The sequence below is a fragment of the Dreissena polymorpha genome, chromosome 2, assembly GCF_020536995.1.
Source record: "Dreissena polymorpha isolate Duluth1 chromosome 2, UMN_Dpol_1.0, whole genome shotgun sequence".
NCBI classification, from domain to species: Eukaryota; Metazoa; Mollusca; class Bivalvia; order Myida; family Dreissenidae; genus Dreissena; species Dreissena polymorpha.
In genome coordinates, this window is record NC_068356.1 from 52,173,329 (window position 1) to 52,197,620 (window position 24,292).

The 24,292-nt window shown below is 34.8% G+C and overlaps 1 protein-coding gene across 1 annotated transcript; it reads left to right on the forward strand.

Moving 5' to 3' along the window:
* The first annotated feature begins 9,979 nt into the window (after positions 1 to 9,979).
* Positions 9,980 to 13,153, forward strand: LOC127869737 (uncharacterized). Its single transcript, XM_052412396.1, has 2 exons — positions 9,980 to 10,004; positions 12,459 to 13,153. Exons 1-2 carry the CDS (start codon positions 9,980 to 9,982, stop codon positions 13,151 to 13,153), a joined length of 720 nt encoding a protein of 239 aa, XP_052268356.1.
* Positions 13,154 to 24,292: the final 11,139 nt, after the last annotated feature.

Sequence of the window (24,292 nt, forward strand, 5' to 3'; positions counted from 1 at the left end):
TAAATCTAAAGTATCTGAAATTGTTATAAAAATATCTATATCAATATAAGACTGCAAAACTGTTTATGGCTGGCCATCTTACTACGGCTTTTCGGCTGGACAAACTGCCCTGTCTGGGGAACCCTTCAGGCTCATCAATCCTTCTGCAACCTTCGGCCATCTGTACTGGGCCGCAGTAGGATCTAGAAACCGAGTAGTTGCTTATCGAAACGGTATGAACAAGAATGCACTAGTTAAGTTCAATTTCAATAAATTATGATTTTTAAATACTATTTGGCCGGTCATGAACCCCTATGCATATACTGCAAACGTATTGTATGGCGTCCGCGCGAATTACAGAAGCGATTATTTGAAAAATGCCTTACTTTGTACATAACAATCATTATCTGCTGAGCGAGATAAATATATTGACATTGTTCAAAATAATGTGTGTATACTAGTGTTCAACTGAGTAAGATAACACATTGAAAATATATATTAAAATGAATGTATTACTTTAGTGTTCATCGGTCGAAAATGCATGAGGAATGTGGCTCATAATTTCACTATATGTAAATAAGTTTATACTAGAAAGACTCTGCAATAAACGTCATTTATTTATTTGACATGATTATATACATTAGATATCTTGCACATTGTGGTTATACATGTGTGTTTATTTCCACATTTACACATATTTTGCAAGATGAAGTTAACTGATTATATATCGACACTTATAGAACAAAATAACCAATACGCAATGCGAACGGGTTATATTGTGAACTACTTTTATATATACGATACAGTGAACGAAACAATATTTAATTTTAAATATAAAATAAGAGATAAACTATGCTCCTATTATTAATGAGTGACTTATAATTAAACATTCAAAATAGTTTACATTAATAATACATGATAAAGAATTAATATCTAAGCTCAAATCGGTGCTATTTCATTCAACTCGTTTTGGTTTGGACGTTGTCAAATGATGGGCGAAAAATTAATGACGGTTAGGTTACACCTATATAAGAATACATGTTTTATTGACTGTTGGTAATTCATGTTCGGGGATCTTTTGCAAACACTACGGAAAAACAAGATCAAAATGTAGGTCAATGCTGGCGCGGCTCGCTGAGCAGTTGCTCGACTGAATCAGTACGATGAGACTAGATATGTTGATCATGGTATATCATGTTTTTCAATATTTAACATATTTATATTTGCTTTAAGATTCATTATGCATTCTGTCATGTAGTTTAAGTGATAACTATCATATAGTTCCCCTATGCTCATAAAGTCGGTAAATGTAAAAGAAAACAATTACCGATATAAATTTATTATGATAATAATTTATATAAATGTATATTATGATGGGAACACTGATCAAGTAAGTGACTCAAAATCAGTATTTATGTTAATTGTATATATGTAATTATATCTTTTGTTTGAAACATAAAATATGTAATTGTTTTACATTCAAAACATTGATTTTATTATAATTTCACTGTCGTTGTACAATATGTCCGATCCACGAGTTTTATTAAGCAATTTATATAAAGCTAACATTTAGGTTTGCTGCATTAAAACAGATACAAGAGTCAGCATTTTGTCTGGTTGGTCTTGTTGATAAAGTCAAGTTGAATGCTTTATTACAAGCAGGGTTAGGGTTAGGGTTATAACAAGCAGATAAACATGTTTTTAACATGACTAATGTGAACATTCAGCTGCCATTGATACGATTCAATCTATTTAAGAAATTCATTTCGAAGGTATGTAAAATTTCAAATACTTGTACACAGTGCATACCATGATAACTCTGTTTAACTTAATGTTAGCATATTTTGTCTCATAATTTGAAGTTTTACCACTACTACAAGTATTATGATTATTACTACTACTACTACTACAACTACTACTACTACTACTACTACTACTACTACTACTTCTACTACTACTACTACTACTACTACTACTACTACTACTACTACTACTACTACTACTACTACTACTACTACTACTACTACTACTACTACTACTACTACTTCTACTACTACTACTACTACTACTACTACTACTACTACTACTACTACTACTACTACTACTACTACTACTACTACTACTACTACTACTACTTCTACTACTACTACTACTACTACTACTACTACTACTACTACTACTACTACTACTACTACTACTACTACTCCTACTACTACTACTACTACTACAACTACAGTGGGGTTATGGATTTTGTTCCGCAAATAAGGGGTTGTTTAGGGTTGAATATTTTTTTAGGTTAATCTCTTACAATCCGGTTTTTTTTAGGGGTTAACCTCTAACAATCCCGTCTAGGGGTTTTTAGGGATTTTATGGGGTTATTTGGGGTTATTAGGGCTGAATAGGGATGCTAGCACTCTGCGCATGCGTGCGGGTGAAAAGGCGGGGTTTAGAATGCAAGCTTTTGCTAATACTGCGCATGCGCAGAGGTGAAAAGGCGGGGTTATTATCGCGAGCTACCGTAAACGCCGCCATCTTAACTTCGTTCTAAAATATGCGTATACTATATAATATCTTTTATATAAAATTCCAAATGTTGAAGACCTCAAATATAAGGAAATTATCAATCTACTAATAGTGCAAAGTATCCGTGGATGTTTTATTCGGTTTAGTTTAAAGGAAATCAAGCAATTGGCGGAAGTTAGTTTAACAACAACAACAAAGAAAACTCTTCCCAAATTTTGTTATAAAATGCCTTACAGAACTCCGAGGTTTTTACTATCAAAAATAAAGAAGTTGTTTTCTGCTGGATACAATTCAGTGGTGATTGCGAAGAGATTGAGATTGGAACATTCGTATTCAATTACGGACAGAGGAATTAGAAAAATAATCGCGATACTGCGTTCGGAACGACAGCTCCCCACCCACCGAACAATTAAGGTGAAAAATGAACATTACGAGTTTGTGAACTTTTTGTACAGAAAAAATAACGAACTTACTGCCTCTGAAGTGCAAGACAAAATCCTTTACGTATTTGGTATAAGCTTGTCCATTGCGACTGTTAAAGTAATACGAAAAAAACTTGGGTGGACCTACAAACAAGCTTCTTATTGCCAACTTATAAGCGTCAAGAACTGTTCTGTGAGGAGGCATTTTGCATTAGAAATGTTGCGGACAAGAGAAGAATTCCTAGATGTAATTTTTACAGGTATGTTTTTAATGTTACAAATTTAACATGTTTTCTAGTGTGTATAGTAATACGATGCTGTCTGGTAATCTTGCGCAGTTAAGGGTCAATTGGTTTAAAAACATGTTCTTTTATAAATTGACAACATAATATCTTAATTTATTATGAAAATAAGAAGTTCATGTGCTAATTAACACAAAAATATCTGATTAATTCAGTGAAGAACTGTCCGATTTGATTTCAAAACAAACCTGACCCACCTCATTTTCAAACTATCACAGTGTCCGCTAATCTTGCACACTTGGTGAAATGACCTCATTTAGGCTCAAAATATCGAAAATATCAAAACAAGGCCATTGCTCATGTGGAGATCATACCAAATGTGGTTTGAATGAATTTCGGGAAATGATTACAATGTCGTCTGATGTGATATATTTTCAATGGCCGAAAACAACAACAAGAAATACCATAAATGATTGGATATTCATATTGTGCAATGGAATGCTAAATTACACGTTGGGCTTATGAATTCTTAATTTAAAGTATGAAAACGCTCAAGACTGCAGGGAATTTGTGATTCACTTCGAATGTATTGTAAGTATGCGGACTGCGGAGTGCACAACATTACCGGACGCGCAACATTACCAGATTTAACTTAATAAGTATACAACTTACAATGTCCCTTTAACATAATGTCATTACTTATACTTGGACTAAATCAGTGCTACTGGGCCTGAAAACAAACTCTGTTTGATCCTGATCAACCCAGTCACAATCGGCCTAGTTAAATAACTGATATGGCCAATGTGGCCATTATTGGTAGAAATTGATTAAAATAACTTCTTACATCAGACGTCTGTGCGTTCATGCATGCGTGCGTTACACTTTTTCTTGTTTACACGATAAACTCCACAGTTTTCATCCAATTCTTTTCAAACTTGTACAGTGTCTTTATATTAATGAGGACTCGAACCATATTGAAAATGGGTTACATCAGAGTAAAAAGTCCAGAATTATCTCCCCTTGAATTTGTATTGGTCCGAGGCATTTAACTGTTAAGTAGGTTGTTTAATTGGTTGCAATTATTAATTTTAAATTAAATAAAATATAAGCCATCTGATAATTCATTTGGCAAGGATGAAAGGATTTGTGTTTTCAGTATTACCTTGCATGTTGACTTTCCATTCCATTGACATTCCAGCCAGTAGAGCGATTCAGGCCTTCATGGGCCTCTTGTTATTCTACACTCTTCACACCAAACTCTTGCGGTTTCTCCCTAAATGTTATTTTAATTTGCTTATTCACTATTGTTTAGAATCATATGGTACAGATACAAATCAAACTGGCATTAATCTCCTTGATCGAATGTATCATAATTGATGAGCCTGAATAGAATCATTTCCTACGCCTATATAATGAATATTATTTAACTCATTTTTGATCCACGGTGGCCAATTGTTATTAAATTTTTATTGCACTGAATTGTTAAAAACAAAAATAAGTTGCCCGGCCTGACTTTCAACTTTTGAAATTGAGTTGCTCAGGCCAAAATCTACTTGCCCTGGGCTCAAGGGCGACCACTATTTTCCATCACTGACCTCTATATGTTTGTTTTACATGTATTAACATTGAATTTTTATCAATATTAACTTGGTAACTTAAAAGAAGTAATGGCCCTGCATTGATTGAAATTATAAGCCATGTTATCTGTCCTGAGGCTGCTGTTTTTTGGTAACTTGTGTTAGAAATTTTATGAAATTAAAGATACAATCATGTGTATTATTTTACTGTAAAAGTGCTCTTAAGTTATGTTGGGATCAAGTCTAGTGGCCCTTAATTGATTAAAATTGTGGAAATGTGTCTGCCTGAACCTGCTGTATAGAATTATATTGTGTAACTTACATTATAGACATGTGCATTATTGTACTTAGTGGTTCTCTAACAAGTTTCTTTGGGATGACTTGGTTTGTTGATAATTATAGTTTTTTAAATGCCAGCAACTGGATGTTTTATTAGCTGTAACTGAATTCTTTGCATACACATCATATAAATGTCAATTTGGCGTGAATTTGCTTTCTTAATGGTACATATATCATAACTATACTATAGCCTAATAGGTTTAATTATTTATCTCTGAATATGTATTACAGATGAGACATCAATAGGAATGTCAACAAGCGGCTCTTTCCAGTTCTATAAGAGAAGTTCATCATTTGCCAGTCTTCCAAGGAAGTGTCCAAAGCCAAAGCATGCCTTGAAGGTTTGTGATATTTTTTTACCTGTTGCTTTCGCAAATGGTCTTTTTAAGTCTTTGAGAGGGTGAATAATTCAATTTTGAAACCTGTGTACCATGTTACATGTACATGTGGCAATTTTTGTGCAGGACTGACAAACGACCAAAGAATGTCAGTCTGATTGACTGACAAGAAATTCAGTTGCTAATATACTAGTTGTTAAAGAAAATAGTCTTCATGTAAAGATGCATAAAACACATAATACATTATGCAATACAATTAAAAATAATAACTAAAACAGTTTCTTATTATTATAGTGTTGAACATTTATTTGCTTTAACTTAGTCAGACTGACAGGAATGTGTTCGGACTGACACATTATAAAAGTCTGTCAGACCGAATGCTTGATACTTACATCAAGTTACATGTACATATGTACTTTGCAAGAAGTTTTTGCTAATCGATAATAAATTATACACATCTTAATTAGGTATAAATGTTCTGAAAATATGTTTGGTTTGTTGTATCATGATACATACACTAACACTGCACCATTATTTTATTGAACACCTCAAATGTTCCATGTCAGTTGTGATCAGTTATTTTTCTGAAAATGGTGAAGTATTTATTGTTGGAAAAAAACATATCTTCAATACAAACACAATTCCTTGTTTTTATGAGAATTACAGTATTTTGATGTATGAAAATAATAGATAATTCACTTGATTAGCTATTTCTTTATTTGCAAACAGTTTTTGTCCAGCTCGCTTGCAGTGAACTCAACATAATTCAATAAATGGTCACAATGGCATTTTGGTATATGTGCGTCCGTCCTATGGTTTGCCTTCCGTCTGGATTATGCTTATCTGGAATCTGGATTGTAACTCTGTCATGAATTTGAAATGACTTACCATATTCTTTCGCAATCATGCGATGGCAAGTCATGTGAAAGAATTGTTTCGCTATGTCAAAGGTTATTGATTGTGATTTCAAAAATTGGGTATTATTTTCTTGACCAGCTTGTAACTTTGTCATTTATTGGTTGAAATGCTTATTAATCTGTCATTGGATAGCAGAATGTCAAATAACTTGCCATAAATGTTCACAAGTATAAGACGCTATGTAATTCCAAAGAAGTGTGTGGTTATAACAAAGGTCAAGGTCATGTTGAGGTAAAAGGAAACAATAGTGTATTATTTTATGGTGTGGCTTGTAACTTTGTCATGACACAACGACTTGATACAAGTTCAATTCTTTCTCTTTACCTTTTCACAATAAATCAATTTTTTTAAAGCCAACATGCTCATGGTCCCATTCTGAATTTCAGGTTCACATGTGGGGAGGCATCAGTTATCTGGGACCAACACGCTGTTGTGTTTTCACTGGCATAATGGACTCGATTTCATACCAGCAAATCTTGAAATCAAGTCTCTTGCCATTTGCCAACAGCGAATATCCAAATGGATTTCGACTTTATCAGGTATATAGTTTTCCCATCAATAAATAATGTAACATAATTGCATTTATATATCATATCGATTATATGTATTTACTGTAATATATATTTTGAAGATATAATAATTGATATAAATGTATTGAATGAAATCGTCAAATGATTTTTATACTATTTTGGGGGGTTTAAATATCTATCCATTTCCTTAAGCCAACTGTGACTTGTTTTCAATTTTATAAAATGTTTAAAATCATTTTAATAACAGATTGAAATTGAGTAATTCGTTCTGCCATGAGCTGTTTCTGAATAACTATTGTATGAAATGTCATGAAATGTAAAAATATTTTTTAGTATCATATTGTTGTAGTTAAATTGCAAGTTTTGTTTGGTTCAGCTCTAGAGTTATGACCCTTTAATTGATTGAAATTGAGAATGTTGTTTGTCTGCGCTTTTGTATGGAACTAAATGCGATTAAAATTAAATGTGTATTATCATTCTCCCGTGGTTCTTGAATAAGATTCGTCAGGATGATTTGGTTTGTTCAGAGTAACGTGTACGCTTTAATTGATTGCAACTAAAGGATATTTTTATTCGGCGGGGAATATGAATTCATCAAATTTGCTTGTGTTTGTAGAGTTCCATTGTTGCCCCATTAATCAAAAATACATAAATACCTGGAACAGTAATTTGTAATAAATAATATTCAATGTTTTTAAGCCAAATGTGTATCTATGATTTTAAATCAACCGATTTACAAAGCATTTCATCCGTGTTTAACTGAGTATTGTTAGGCTAACATTTCTGTCCATGTGCGTTGCAACTTGCAAGTCATGTATGCAATTGGTATGGTTTACATCATAAAATATATATAATGTTTATTTTTAAGGATAATGACGCCAAACACACCAGTCGATCCACTATGCAGTGGTTGAATGATAACAGAGTAAAGACCATGCCTGCACCGGCATCGAGTCCTGACCTGAATCCCATAGAGAATGTTTGGGCCACATTGAAGGATTATTTAAAGCGACAAGTGAAGCCCCGAACAAAGGCTCAACTTGTTGATGGAATAACAGAGTTTTGGACAAACCTTACAGCGGAAGACTGTGCCAAATACATCGACCATATTCACAGAGTCCTACCACACGTTGTGCTTAATGACGGTGGACCATCAGGATTTTAGTGAGGTGGACCATTAAACAATCAAGGACTCCAACAAAATGAATATTGCTGTGACCAATGTTGTACTGAGTAGTTTACTGACATTTAGGTTAGCTTTAATATATCCTTGTAACAATTGAAACTGGTTATTTCTACCAGAGTTTGTCTGTCAGTGAATACTGTTTTGAGAATGTTAAAACTGAAAGAATGATTAAACTATTAACAGAGATTTGCTCTACATTTTGTTGGAATGAACACCAGACTTTAAGTAACGTGTACAACATTTCAAGAATTAAACAAATATTCAGGTATTGTTTTGGTTTTGCAAAATACATGTAACACATTTATTTTTTCTTATTTTATGAATATGAAAAAAATGATTAACAAATCATTCAAAAGCATGAAACACATGGCATATACATGTGTATTGTTAACATGGCATTGTGTCTAAAAGATAAGAGTAAATTTGTAACAAATTCGAATAAAAACATTTGTAATTGAAAGCGAATATTTCTAATGACTTTGTTTTCATTAAAATCAGATAACAAAGGGAGTTGTTTGAGAATGGTAAGTTTAAGGCATATTCTTATTGCTATAGCCCTTTTTAAAAGTTCACAATAATGTACTTTCTTAACAGAAATATGTCATGAAATGTTTTATTTTGACACATTCAAAATCAACATTTGAATGCCATCAAACTTGGACCTCTGTTTAAAAGGCAACCCAAACAGTCAAAGTTCAAGCCATCTTTTATTTACTTAAAGTATATAATTTGATGTTGTTCTGAGGGCAAAGGAGTTAGTGTACCCAGAAGTGACTTCACCTGGCCTGGACAAGCTCAATTATGGCCATTTTTGACCTTTGGAACTCATAGTGTGACATTGACCTTGGGAGATATCGACGTAATTCTTTTGCATGACACACTGTCCAATGATGGTGAACAAATGTGACAAATGATTTTAAAATCTGATAATGAACGACATAGTGACATGTAGGGCCCGGACAAGCTCTGTTCTGCCCACCCTCCCGCCGACATTCACCAGTCTAATAACCAGTTTTTTCCTTTGGAACACCTGCTTAAAAAATCAAATCCATATTGCCTTGGTGGTTAGAGTGTACCGTCTACTGTGCTAGCCAGAAACCCTTAATGACACTGCCCCCTTTAGGGTGCCTTTGCATTAAATTGTCTATTTAGGAATTTCCTGTTTTTGTGTTCACAGCAGTTAAAGTGTTGCTAAATATTATAAAAAGTCCCAATTTGGTTCAGATTTATTTCACCAATTGGTTTAGTATCCCCAACTGAGTTGGAAGACTTGGTTATCCTTAAAGAATAAATAATTTTCAATAGACGATAGCAATAATCACACCCATTAAGGGTGAATTCAATAATAAACAACAGCACTGCAGAGCAGATGCCAACGCAGTTTAAAAAATAAAATAATGTTCTTTGACCTTGAAGGATGACCTTGACCTTTCACCACTCAAAATGTGCAGCTCTATGAGATACACATGCATGCCAAATAGCAAGTTGCTATCTTATATATATATAGCTCAATATTGCAAAAGTTATGGCCAATGTTAAGGTTTTGGGACGACAGGATGGCGGACAACGAGCTGGCTATTACAATACCTCGGGTTTTCTCCGAAAACAGCCGAGCTTAACATAACTGTCTCCAGAGAATGACACATGCCCCCGATGGTGTTATTTCATTTAAAGATAGGGGCCTACATGAAAGTTGTACGCGCAACTGTCTATATGTGATTCAAGTTCAATACAGAAAAGTATTATTTCCAAAACATGCTGAATAACTTGATCGTTTCTTTTTACTATATACACATGTATCATATAAGACAAGTTATCTGAGCTTATTGCATATTTATTTCTCTGGTTTCACATCCATCAATAACAAACAATAACAAACAAATGAAGCACAATATTGCATGCAAAACATAGACAAGAGACAACAAATGGCAAAAGTGTTCATATCTATATGTATGTTATTTAACATTGCACTACCATGCGACAAAGGTTTCAGTGTAATTTGACTTAACTTTGGTCTAGATCTATAACCTGGTTTAAGTCGACGAAGAGGCTCATAACTCATAAGCCTCATTGATGTTATAAATATGTATTCTTATAAATTTCATAGGCAAGATTCAGCACGTTTCAATTAGACATAAATAAAGCCTTTTGAAGATAAAAATGTATGAAAAAATATGTTCTTTAAATGTAAGTGGTCTCAACAATGATAATAAAATGAAAAGTATATTCAAATGGTTTGAAGAAAACAGTGTGTTTACTTCATGATACATGTCAAAGATTGAGCTTGTCTTGAGCTATCAAAAAGAAATGGCAATCAGAATGAAGTGGAATATGTTTTTACAGTGGGAAAAAATCAAATAGTGAAGGTTTAGGAATTTTAATAAAAGATAATGTAAGTATAGGCGATTTTAAAGAAAGAGTACCGGGTAGATTATGCACAATTGATGTTATTATTAATAATCAAAAAATCACCTTAATAAATATATATGGACCAAACAAAGATGAAACAAGTTTTTTTGAAACTGGAAAAACATCTTCTGCAAAATATGGATAAAACTTATATAATAGGAGATGCTTTTAATACAATACTCAACCCAAATCAAGACAAATTATGGTTAAAAAGATACACACATAAACAGCAGGAATCAAATAAAGTCCATACTCGATTCGTGCAATATGGTCACCCAGAACCAAAACGTTACACCTGGCATTCAAGTGGAAAACCGGTTATTTTTTGTAGATAGGATAACTACTTTACTTTATATGTAATATAATTAATAAAGCAAACATAAAACCAGGATACAAGACAGACTCGTGTATTCTTTGACTGAAAAAATTAATGACAATAAAATACAACAAAAAGGACCTGGTTATTGTAAACTAAACTTTAAACAATGCCATACTTTTAAATGAAGAGTATCAAAATTAAATTAAAGCCCAATTAATCCTCAAAAAAATGACAATTTCGTACAATGTTTTACTGGTACAAATCACTTTTCACAACACATATTGTTAAAGCATAGCTAAATTCTCACTGTGCTCTATTCATTACTGGTAATGAGTTCCCAAAGTTTCTTCTTTAGTTCTTTTTCTGATAGGTTCTTTTATTTTTTAACCCATTGTTGATGGCGGTGGCAATATACTGGGTGCATTTTCCAACTCCAGGAAATGCCTGTTGCGCTCCATTTAGAATAAGCGATTTTCTTCTCGGCGACAATGCTTTTCTTGTTCCCTTGCCATTGAATGAGCTATCTATCATTTCTTCATTTGAATACAAAAGTTTAGTCAAATCCCACACAAATCTTGATATGTTCCCGTCATGTTGAGTAATCAAACTATCTAAAATGTCTGGATGAAGCATCACAGGCGCATTTTTTGAAACAGACTGCATATCAATATATGACCTTATAACCACTGGAAGCTGCTCAAACCTTGACCTCAAAGGGACCCTATCAGCAGACACAACCCTTTCACCACCCAAATCATCATCCATATCATCATCCCTACTATTTTCATACACAATAAATCCACTGTTTAATTCCCTATCCCTTTCACCATATCCAACATGCGGGGAAATCATATCACTTACATTATCAAAGAGACGACCGTTATTAACAACATCTAGATCAGAAAAACCACTTCTTGACCTGACGCCCCCATCGAATATCACCATTTCCAACATAATTAACATCCAAACCAACTGGACCACCTCCAACATAAAAAACATCTTGACCTTCCATGACATGGCCTACAGCTAAACCATCATGACCCACCACACACCACCTCCTGCAGACAAACCATTTCTACCTACAACTCCATCTCCTGCAGACAAACCATTTCTACTTACAACTCCATCTCCTGAAGACAAACCATTTCTACCTACAACTCCACCTCCTGAAGACAAACCATTTCTACCTACAACTCCACCTCCTGAAGACAAACCATTTCTACCTACAACTCCATCTCCTGAAGACAAACCATTTCTACCTACAACTCCACCTCATGCAGACAAACCATTTCTACCTACAACTGCACCTCCTGCAGACAAACCATTTCTACCTACAACTCCATCTCCTGCAGACAAACCATTTCTACCTACAACTCCATCTCCTGCAGACAAACCATTTCTACCTACAACTCCATCTCCTGCAGACAAACCATTTCTATCTACAACTCCACCTCCTGCAGACAAACCATTTCTACCTACAACTCCACCTCCTGCACACAAACCATTTCTACCTACAACTCTATCTCCTGAAGACAAACCATTTCTACCTACAACTCCACCTCCTGCAGACAAACCATTTCTACCTACAACTCCACCTCCTGAAGACAAACCATTTCTATCTACAACTCCACCTCCTGCAGACAAATCATTTCTACCTACAACTCCATCTCCTGCAGACAAACCATTTCTACCTACAACTCCATCCCCTGAAGACAAACCATTTCTACCTACACCACCACCTCCTACAGAAAAACCACCTGTACCTACAACACCACCTCCTATGGACAGACCATCTCGACCTACAACTGCACCTCCTGCAGACAAACCAGTTCTACCTACAACACCACCTCCTACAGACAAACCACCTGTACCTACAACACCACCTCCTATGGACAGACCATCTCGACCTTCAACTCCACCTTCTGCAGACAAACCATTTCTACCTACAACTGCACCTCCTGCAGACAAATCAGTTCTTCCTACAACACCACCTCCTACAGACAAACCACCTGTACCTACAACACCACCTCCTATGGACAGATCATCGCCACCTACAACACCACCTCCCACAGAAAAACCACCTGTACCTACAACACCACCTTTCATGGACAGACCATCTCGACCTACAACACCATCTCCTACAGAAAATCCACCTGTACCTACAACACCACCTCCTATGGACAGACCATCTCCACCTACAACACCACCAACTAAAGAAAAAACACCTGTATCTACAACACCACCTCCTATGGACAGACCATCTCGACCTACAACACTACCTCCTACAGAAAAACCACCTGTACCTATAACACCACCTCCTATGGACAGACCATCTCGACCTGCAAACCCACCTGCTTCAGACACACTATGATACCCTGCAAACCCACCTGCTACATACAAACTATCATGACCTACAAGACTGCCAGCAATAGATGCATCTGGATTTGCTCTACAACTAGTTTCACACCCAGCTACAGTCATGACACCATTACTAACAACACTGCCACCAGACAAACAAATACTGTCATGCCCAATAGACACAACATCATGACAAACAGCATCACTTAAAGACACAACAGAATTATCATTAACGTCACAAGCACTGACAGGCGCATCATTGACATCAAACGCATCAGGAACAGTTACATCACCAGAAACAGCCTCTAGAACTTCACAGGCCACCAACCTTCGTAACTGTTTCTCAACACTTCGTACTACACTCTCAAATGAGTCAAGTTTCTTTTCAAAACCATCAAGCTTTTTACCCACATAGTTTATGCAAACGTAGCCTGCTAACTCTTCTGCAGTAAGAAAAGTCATTGCAGGCTCAGTCATCGTTGCTTTGTGGCAATGTTGGCTGTTGATATGACTTGCCAACAGCTCCTGTTGGTCCTGGCTCAGGTCAGCCACATGGACAGGGGCTCGGTTAGGTTTTGCTCCAGGGCCGTTGTAGACGTCTGTTTGACTCAGGACATTCAATTGTCTTCCATTGGAGCCCTGAAATCAAACATGTATATCTTAAGCTTCGATTTAAACTATTTTACAACTTTCATTTTAATTTGTTAACAAGATGCCCCTGACGGTCCTTGGCCAATAACCTTAATTCAAACCAATCTAAAATTAAAATCTCACAGGGACTCGTATACTTTTTCATGAGAATTTGGACTGCAAGACCATAAGAAAAGGTGCCCTACACAAAGTTCCAATGCAAAATATTTATTCTCTAGGCCTTGTGATTGAAATGTATACATTAAAGAAAAACAAATGGGCAGGGCTAATTTTGACAAAAAAGGCACAACATGTACAATCTTGGTAACCTTTCACCAGATAATACTTCATGCAAAATATTTATTCTCTAGCCCTTGTGGTTTAGGATATTTTTTACTATATTATAATTTTTTACTATATAGATATGGAGAACACATTACTCCCTAGTTGAGACTAACTTTACAACATAAAAAGGTCCATATTCTAAGAAACATTTTACCTCGAACAAACAGTAAACAAAACAAGTATACATTATAGATCAATATATATGGTTTGCAACATTGTGATTGTTCACATTCTTTTTTTCTAACAATTAATATAAACCAGACATACTGACAACAATAACCGTGAGCTCATGTTCACCTAAACAGGGTTCATACAAACATTTCCAAATGGAATTTAAGCACTTTTTAAGCACTTTCAAGGTAAAAAAGTGAAATTCAAGCACTTTTCCTATTTGCAACTTTGAAATGTCTTTAAGTACTTTTTATGACAATGCTTACAAAGATGTATTTGAACATACATAACAACTCAGTGTCATTAAACATAGTTGTGCTTTTTAAATTATGAAGCATCAGCTGCATAATTCCCGTCAAAACCAGTACCAGAACGACTTTAAACAAACAGTGGGTATCTCCTCAGAAAGGAGGTGCAATCAATATCATCGGATCAATATGCACAAAATGAGCTGAAAGCTTGGAAAGAATGAATATGGTTTCAACACTTTTAATTGTGTTAAAGCACTTTTCTAACCAAATTAAATGACTTACGAAGCACTTTTCAAGGCAATCTTTGAAAATAAGCTCTTTTAAGCACTCCAGATTGTTTTTAGGCACTTTTTAAGGTCTGTATGAACCCTGCTTAAGGTAAACATAAAAGTGAATATTAATCTTTCAATATTTTATATCTGATGCCAACCCCCACCACCCCCACTTAACCATATGCTTGCACTTACCAATAATATTGTTGCCTCTTTCGGAGTTGAGGCATCTTGTGGATGTGATGCCCCTTTTCGAGTTGCCTTCGGAGTCGATGCAGCTTTCGGTTTAGGGGTCACTTTCTTGGGTCTTGGGTTAGGGATTTTTTCATTCTATAAGAAACATAATTTAAAGTGAAAATGGTTCATATCATATTTTTTGAAGATGATTTTAATATTGACAGTAAACATAGGTGCATGGCTTTCAGAACAATACAGGGACTGATATTGGTGTGAGAGCTTTACGCCCCTCCACCACACATGCACATTTACAGACAAAATCAACACAATATGCTCGTCCACAATTTACTGCATGTTAAAAATTGGGCATTCCTTTGACAAAATTATATATAGGGTTATCTGCCCTGCTAAAATGGGTTCCATTTGTGACAGTTAACATGCACAATTTAAACCAAATACCCTTGACAGTTTTTTAGAAAATGACCTTAACAAAAAGGTAAATCAAAAATGAAGTTTCTAAGTCGAAGGGTCATTACTACAACAAAAATAAATTTAGGCTTATCTGCCCATTGTGAACTGTGCTCCTGTGTTAATAGTAAACATGCATACTAAATTTGAACCAAAAAGTCTGAGAATTGACTTCAACAAAAAGGTTACCCAATGCAGACTGTCAAAACAAAACTCCACTTTTTAATCAAGTGAAGCTATTTTTTTTTTAAGTAATGGTCTTCACTTACAACTCAAAATTCTATGTAAAACAAGCAAATTCCAAGTATTGACATACCCTGACCAGAATATTATGAGCATAGCTCAATTTCATTAATTAATTAACTAAAGCTCTGTGTTACTTAGTAGTCTTAGTCAATCTGATGGATCTTCAATGTGCATTTTCAAACATTCCACACATAATAATTACCCCTTTATTTTTTTTAAATTCCATAAAATTCAAATCCTGAATTACTTAAAATGCTCCAGAAATACAAAAGTGTGACGGACCACAGAATAACAGACACATAATGCCAAAACAATATCTCTATGCCTTCTGAACAGCAAATACAATAAATAAACAAGGCTTGTCACCATAGGATGACATATGCCCCCTTTTCCACATTTTTCTAAACCTAAACGCAAAGTGTTTTTCCACATTTTTCGAAACCGAAACGCAAAGTGTGACGGAATTTCAGACGGACAGACAGTCCGATCCATATATGCTAGTGCTGCAACAATACGCAATCCCCATATTGTAATGAGTTTTCAACATACCAGTACGGAAATTCTACAAAAATGTATCGACATTTTGTCCAAAAAAGCCATCCGAAATAATGATATCAAGGGTAAACAAAACAAATCGGTGTTTAGTAAAAATAAATTTATAGTAAAAATAGCATCATAAATAGTCTATTATACGGAAGTAGCGTTGTTACATGGGAGTCCGCAAGATCTACTTTTGCATGTCATACTATAAAATTTAAGATGAAGCTTATGGAAAATATGAAAAAAAAAATACAATTAATTAATAAAAATGATAATTGATGTTATTATTAACAAAAGTAATAATGATCAAAAAAAAATTTACGTAACAGCTTTCTGATAAGTTAGACGACCGGCTTTTAAAACATCCACAATTCTCTTTCGGGTTATTATTCTTCTTGTCGGCTTTTATAATAGTTATCAAAATGGCAGATGAAAGGAAAGCTGAGTTTGACTTTATAGACAATTTCAAGGGAAAAAGTGTTGTTTGGCATATAAATTAATTGAGTTAAAATCATTTTGTAAAAAAGGCTAGAATTGCCAATAGGATTTAACTAGAACCTAAACATATATACAAATGTTATGTTCATGTAATTAAGTTGGTTTTAATACACAAGTGTCTACTGTGAGCCTGCGCCAATCGTATTGGAAAGGAGGCGGAGTTAAGACTGATCGAGACGTGTGCAAAACACATTGAGTCTGCAGAAAGCAGTATTGATTGAAGCGTAATTTTAACCTACAGCTTACATCACGGGTTGCTATTTCGGTGTATGACCAATTTTTAGGAAGTACAGTGGACGCCATGTGGTTTTGTTATCGGCGTATGGAAACAATTAATGTGCAATCATGTGCATACCTTTCGTTTTCTGATTTGTTGTTTTGGAGATGACTTCTAACGTTTTCCCAGAGTGTTCGGGAACAACCGAGTCGGTTACAACAGTTACTGGGTCCAAAAGAGCAAATGGTTGAAGATTATGAAAGAAAAAAAGACAGAAACATGTGTATAACAAAAGGCCATCATAGACAAGTAATGTCTCCCAGAATGGGCAGTTCACATATGTGACACACAAATGTACATGTAGCTTTACAATATTAAACTGGCACTAACCTTTATGCATGAAGAACTTTAAAATTCAATTTGACACACAATTTGATATGCACCGTTATAACTATACGGCTTTTCGCATATAATCATTCCCCATAGCCAAGTAAATTTTTTAGAATGGTTTGGTAAAAACCATTTTATGTGAGGGTTTCAAGATGATAACAAGAAAATGCAATGAATTGAAATCCACTGCCGATTGAAAATATCCTTCAGGTTGTATCAATTTAAGGGTACAACTCTAAACTGACCAAGACATCCTAATGAATCTAATGTAAAAAAAAAAACTACAAAAATACACATTTGCTGTGTACTTCCACTCAATGATATCTTTCAGCTTATGACGTTTCAAGTCAATATTACTTTTCAAGTTATGGTCATTCGAAAGTTCGGACAATTGGACGCAGGGAGAAACACGTGGACGGACAGGGGTATTTCTTAGATCCTCATCACCATTTTTGGTTTAATGGCCGGGCATAAAAACATTAATATAAATATCTTTTTTCTGCCCAATAGCTGCAATGTTATACAAAATAATGATAACACAATGTACCTGCTGGTCAAGAAATCCACTAGTTTCTCCACTGTCCCTCTTTTGGTCAATCATCTTGCTCCTTGATGTTGTTGACCACACTCGCTCCCATTGGTCTAGTGCATCCTTTGTGTCTAAAATAATATAATATTTTTTTTACGCCATTGCTTTGAATGATTAATGTGATTATGTAAAACAGTAATAAACATGATAAACATGGATAAACAAGAAACCGACTGAGACGGGTGATGCTTTCCAAAGTTTTTTTTTGGTCACAATATTTCACTATATATTTAGATTAAAGAAACGTCTTGAGGGGCATAACTTTGGACAAAATAATACGATGGATCGTTTAGCAACTTAAAAATGTCAAAGGACCATAACTCTCTAAATAAATCATCTGACCAGAACCCACTAATAACATGCGCATCTGCTCAAATAGTTAAGCTTCCCATAAGCTTCATTGAATTCCAGTCAATAGTTGGGGAGGATATAGCCCGGACAATAATTGCACTATATGTACAGTTTATAGAAAATTTCAAAGGACCACTGTGAAAAATCACCCGACTATAATCGGCTGAAATTATGCACATAGCCTCTTGGTAGTGAAGCTTCCCATAATGTTTCATTGAATTCCGGTCATTAGTTGCTGAGAAATAGCCCGGACAAGAATTGCACTATATGTACAGTTAATGGAAAATTGCAAAGGGCCATAACTCTGTGAAAAATCATCCGACCAGAACTGGCTGATAATATGCACATCTCCTCTTGGTAGTGAAGCTTCCCGTAAAGTTTCATTGAATTCCGGTCATTAGTTGCTGAGAAATAGCCGGGACAAAAATTGTGCCGAAGGACAGACAGACGGACGGACAGACGGATGCTCGGACAGACGCAGCGGGCAAGCATAATAAATGATTAATAGAGCTTTGTCACTAAGATGCAAATACCCCCACACGCCGCATTGACACCGAATACGCACTTATTGACCCCGTGACCTAGTTTTTGACCCAGAATGACCCATATTCGAACTTGACCTAGACATCATCTAGATACAACTTCTGACCAAGTTTGGTGAAGATCGGATGAAAACAACTCGAATTAGAGAGCGGACACTTAATACGGACCGACCGACAGACGACAATCTCACCCTCCTATATACCCCCTTAAACTTTGTTTGTGGGGGTATAATTATCTTCACATATTGGTATAATGAATCTATCAGCACAGCTTAGTTATTGCGCAAGGCATAATCATAATCTCCCTTAATAAGGGGACTTGTTCACAGATGTTTGCATGTTTTGTCGTAAGTCTAAAATTAAGATGGATCCATGGAATTATTTCTTAAAAATGTATGAAACAGAAATGTCTGAGATGCACTGATGCCCCCCACCCTCTATCATCCTCTAATCTATAACATGATGTGACAAGGGTTTTTTCTAACATGACAAGACTTGTTTTCTACATAATCATTCATAAATATGTACATTTTATTATTATTAAGACAACATCAATTAATAGTAGATTCTCTTTAATTGATGTGGTAAAGTATTGATATTTGCATCGTTATTAATATTGTACTATTGGAAATATCAGTATCTGTATTATATTCTTTTGTTCTGGAAGATAGCCAACCTTTTCAGTTGATATTCTATATTTTGGTTGATTTTTTATATTTTCCCAATCCTTAATCAACTTATAGAAACCAATAATTTGACTCCAAAGACTTCTTATTCTGTGAAAAAAAAACAAAAAAACAAACTTATACATTGTTAAAACTGAGTCCTGCTCGATTTTTTTTAATTTGCAAGTTTTGCAAATTTGCAAAAATACATTTCCGCTAGACAGAATGATAACTACCATCAATTAAAGAAGAGAGAGAAGGGTCGGTAGAAATGCCTAAATGGAAGCATGCACATTGCTGTATTCATACATTGTACCACTTCTATCCTGAATGAATGACAAGCAGGGACTGAGAACCCACCTGCAAGATGTAAGATTTCACAAAGGTGGTTCCCAGCTGTTTTCAGATGACATCGCTGTCCCACAGTTGCATCATCTTGAAGTTGACGCCTTGGAACAACGGCCGTTGTTCCATCACAGTCAAAGAGTACTAAACCGTATGACATCCTGAAGGGAAAATAAGACTTGTCCACAGTTTGTTTTTAAAGCATTAATTAGTTTAAACGGTAAAATGACTGCCCATTATTAGGGGAATGACAGTCTTTTTCTGACATGTGTTATATAATCATTTATCAATCCAATATGTACTTTTAGCTAATTAAATAAATGAAGAACTACATATTGATGAAATTACTTACATAAATGTCAATTGAAGTCAAAAGGTTAATGGGACTTGTTCACAGATTTTGGCATGTTTTGAAGTTGTCATTATATGCTTTAAATTGATTATATACAAACATCGGACCAAAAAAGCTCAAGTATAAAACAAGAACAAGAGCTGTCAGAAGACAGCGCGCTCGACTATTTGAGTGCTTTACAGTTTACGTAAGCCATCATGGGTCAATAAGGTCAAGGTAATATAGTCATATTCTAACTGGAAGAGGAGCATAAATGAAACATATTGCATGATTGCTTATGTTTTAAAAGAAGTTGTACATTTATAGAGGTATATTTTCCACAACCTATTGAACATTTGTCAAGACATAAAGAACTAATAGGTAGTAAGGTGATAGTTTAAAAAGCCAAAGAATTGATACTTTAGAAGTAAAGTGGATCTAAACACAAAATTTAACAAAATATTCAAAGTTACTAAGTCAAAAAAGGGCCATAATTCCATCAACATGCCAACCAGAGTTATGCAACTTTTCCTGTTCAGTCCCCTTATGATAATTAGCAAGTGTTCCAATTCTGAAAGCAATAGCTATGATAGTTTTAGGAGTTAAGTGGAACAAAAATCAAAACTTACCAAATTTTCAATTTTCTAAATATAAAAGGGGCCATAATTCTGACATAATGCCATTCAGAGTTACACAACTTGCCTGCACAGTGCCCATATTAAAGTAAGTAAGTGTTGCAAGTAAGAAAGCAATAGCTTTGATACTTCAGGAATGAAGTAGACCTAAACACAAAACTAACCAAATTTTCAATGTTTTAAGTATAAAAAGGGAACATAATTCTTACAAAATGGTTGTTACAGCTGTCTGCTCTTGTTATAGATCTGGTTCATGTTGGTAAAGAAGTATTCAAAATATGAAAGCAATATGTCGAGGGACATAGAAAATATTTGCGGTGGTACGTAACTTTAACAAAGGTTATGGCCTGAATGTTATATGTGCAAACCAACAAACAAACAGACAGGGAAAAAACAATATGCCCCCCAGTATAGACTGGGGGACATAAAAGGGGCCATAATTCTTAAAAAATGCTTGTTACAGTTGCCTGCTCTTGTTTAAAGGTTGGGGTCATGTTGGTCAAGAAGTATGCAAAATATGAAAGCAATATGTCAAGGGACAAAGAAAAATATTTGAGTTTGTATGCAAACTTAACAAAGATTTATCAATAATATGCATATTCTTAGTGGAAAAAGGGGCCATAATTCTTACACAAATGCTTTTTACAGTTGTCTGCTCTTGTTTATAGATTGGGGTCATGTTGGTAAAGAAGTATGCAAAATATAAAAGCAATATGTCAATGGACATAGAAAATATTTGAGGTGGTACCAAACTTTAACATTCCAACGCTCACGCTCACGCTAATGCCGACACCGGGGTGAGTAGGTCCATAGCTCCACTATATATAAAAAGTCGAGCTAATAAAAAATAAAAAAATAAATCGAACCACTGACCAATGTCACAAAATATAACAATAACAACAGAACTTTAAAATTTTCAGGTTTTTGAAATTGTCATATAATGGATATTGTATAGCATGATAATGTTTAGTATTACTGTTTCCTCGCAAATATCATAACTACAACGAAAATGTGCATATAATGGATATTGTATAGCATGATAAATGTTCAGTATTACTGTTTCCTCGCAAATATCATAACTACAAATAAAATGTGCATATTTCAAACATTTTTTTTTCAATTTTTGCTCAATTTACCAAAACGTTGAATTTCCGCTTTAACACAACCATTATCAGAAGTGTACATGCAGCACTTCATATACATTTCATCCATATAGAAATTAATATTACTGTGTCCCATTGACAATATTATATAACTAGAGCTTTGTCACTGACGTGACGTATACCCCCACATTCTGCATTGACACAGAATATTTTGCATGCTGTCTCACAAAACAAGAGAAGCTTATTTATGGCAATGAACAACATAGCTAAGGCCCGGACAAGGTCATTTATGGCCATTTTTGACCTTTGACCTCAAAGTGTGACCTTGACCTTGGAGATATTGACGTAATTCTTTCGCGCGACACACCGTCCAATGATGGTGAACATATGTGCCAAATGATTTCAAAATCCCTTGATGAACGACATAGTTATGGCCGGGACAAGCTCATTTATGGCCATTTTTGATCTTTGACCTCAAAGTGTGACCTTGACCTTGGAGATATTGACGTAATTCTTTCGCGCGACACACTGTCCAATGATGGTGAACATATGTGCAAAATGATTTCAAAATCCCTTGATGAAACCATAGTTATGGCCCGGACAAGCTGACCGACGACAGACAAAGTGACTCCTATATTGACGTAATTCTTCGCGCGACACACTGTCCAATGATGGTGAACATATTGCCAAATGATTTCAAATCCCTTGATGACAACATAGTTATGGCCCGGACAAGCTCATTTATGGCCATTGTGACCTTTGACCTCAAAGTGTGACCTTGACCTTGGAGATATTGACGTAATTCTTTCGCGCGACACACTGTCCAATGATGGTGAACAAATGTGCCAAATGATTTCAAAATCCCTTGATGAACGACATAGTTATGGCCCGGACAAGCTCATTTATGGCCATTTTGACCTTTGACCTCAAAGTGTGACCTTGACCTTGGAGATATTGACGTAATTCTTCGCGCGACACACCGTCCAATGATGGTGAATATGTGCAAAATGATTTCAAAATCCCTTGATGAACGACATAGTTATGGCCCGGACAAGCGGGACAGACAGACCGACAGACAGACAAAGTGACTCCTATATAGCCCCCATTACCAATGGTACTGGGGGTATATAATATAAAGTTATGTTTCTGATATGGTATAGAAGCAAAACGTGTGTTAAGCTATCACTTGATGAATATCCCGGAACTTCTTACAAGATATTTTTTTTAATTATCTAATTATGTGGTTTATGTAATCAATATGCCCCCTCAAAAGTAATAAATGGTTATGCCTTTTACAAATGAACTTTATGAAGCATGTGATTTTTCAATAAATCTAGGTGATTTAATATACTATTTTGTAATTTAAATTGCAATTTTAAATGTCCATCCAAAATAACGTATTACTTTGTAATTAATTTTTAAAAGTATCAGTATGACAGTCATGATTACCAACATAAACATGGAAATGAAAAGCATTCGACCAGTGTCCAGCCCAGGCCTCTTGAAAATACTTGCCACCAAGCTTGATAAATATCATTAAAATTTTGCTTATTGAACTAAACTTAGTAACCTTTACACTAAACAAAACCCTTTTTTTAAATGAACACAAATCTTTTGAAAATTTGGGGTTGAAAATAATTGTATTTTTTTTGTTAACTGTGTTATGATTATTCATTATTATCCATAATATTATATAATTGTATATTCAATTGGACATGATGGCAATATCACATTTATATCAAGAGCCATGTGTCTAAAAACATTAATGTAATTAATGCAGAAAATCAACAACTTAATACAGATGTTTGCATCAAAAGACATTATTACAACGGTAATTCCCTATAGAAAGGCAAATATTCCAAATAACAAAGTCATAATTGTAAAACATATAATTGTGAGGAACAATACTTGATTGATGAAAACGCAAAAAGCTTCAATGAATATTTTCTACGCTAAAGTACCATTGATTATTGTCAGTGAGCATACGCATACATGTATACTCTTGTACATTTCATTCATAAATATTTTACTACTGCTACGTAGTTTTTCTCGCGCCCGCGGGACAACTTTTTTGTGTTATTACTATTTTTTTTGCAGAATATTTGCACAACAAGCTGTACGTGTATTAAGAAATCAAGTTCTTTTAAATGTAAATATTAATTTCAAAAAATAAAATAGCATACTAGCCGTTGATATTAATTCTGTGTGAAATACCGCTGTAATCCCGATGTGATTTTATGATTATTTTATATTGACAATATTTGGCTCAAAAGACGTTAGCCTGTTTTACTCTGTGTATATGTGAAATGAAAATAATAGTTGATGGAGGGTAAGTCCCCAGACCAATATTAATATGTGTTATAATAAATTCAAATATCTTGTTTTA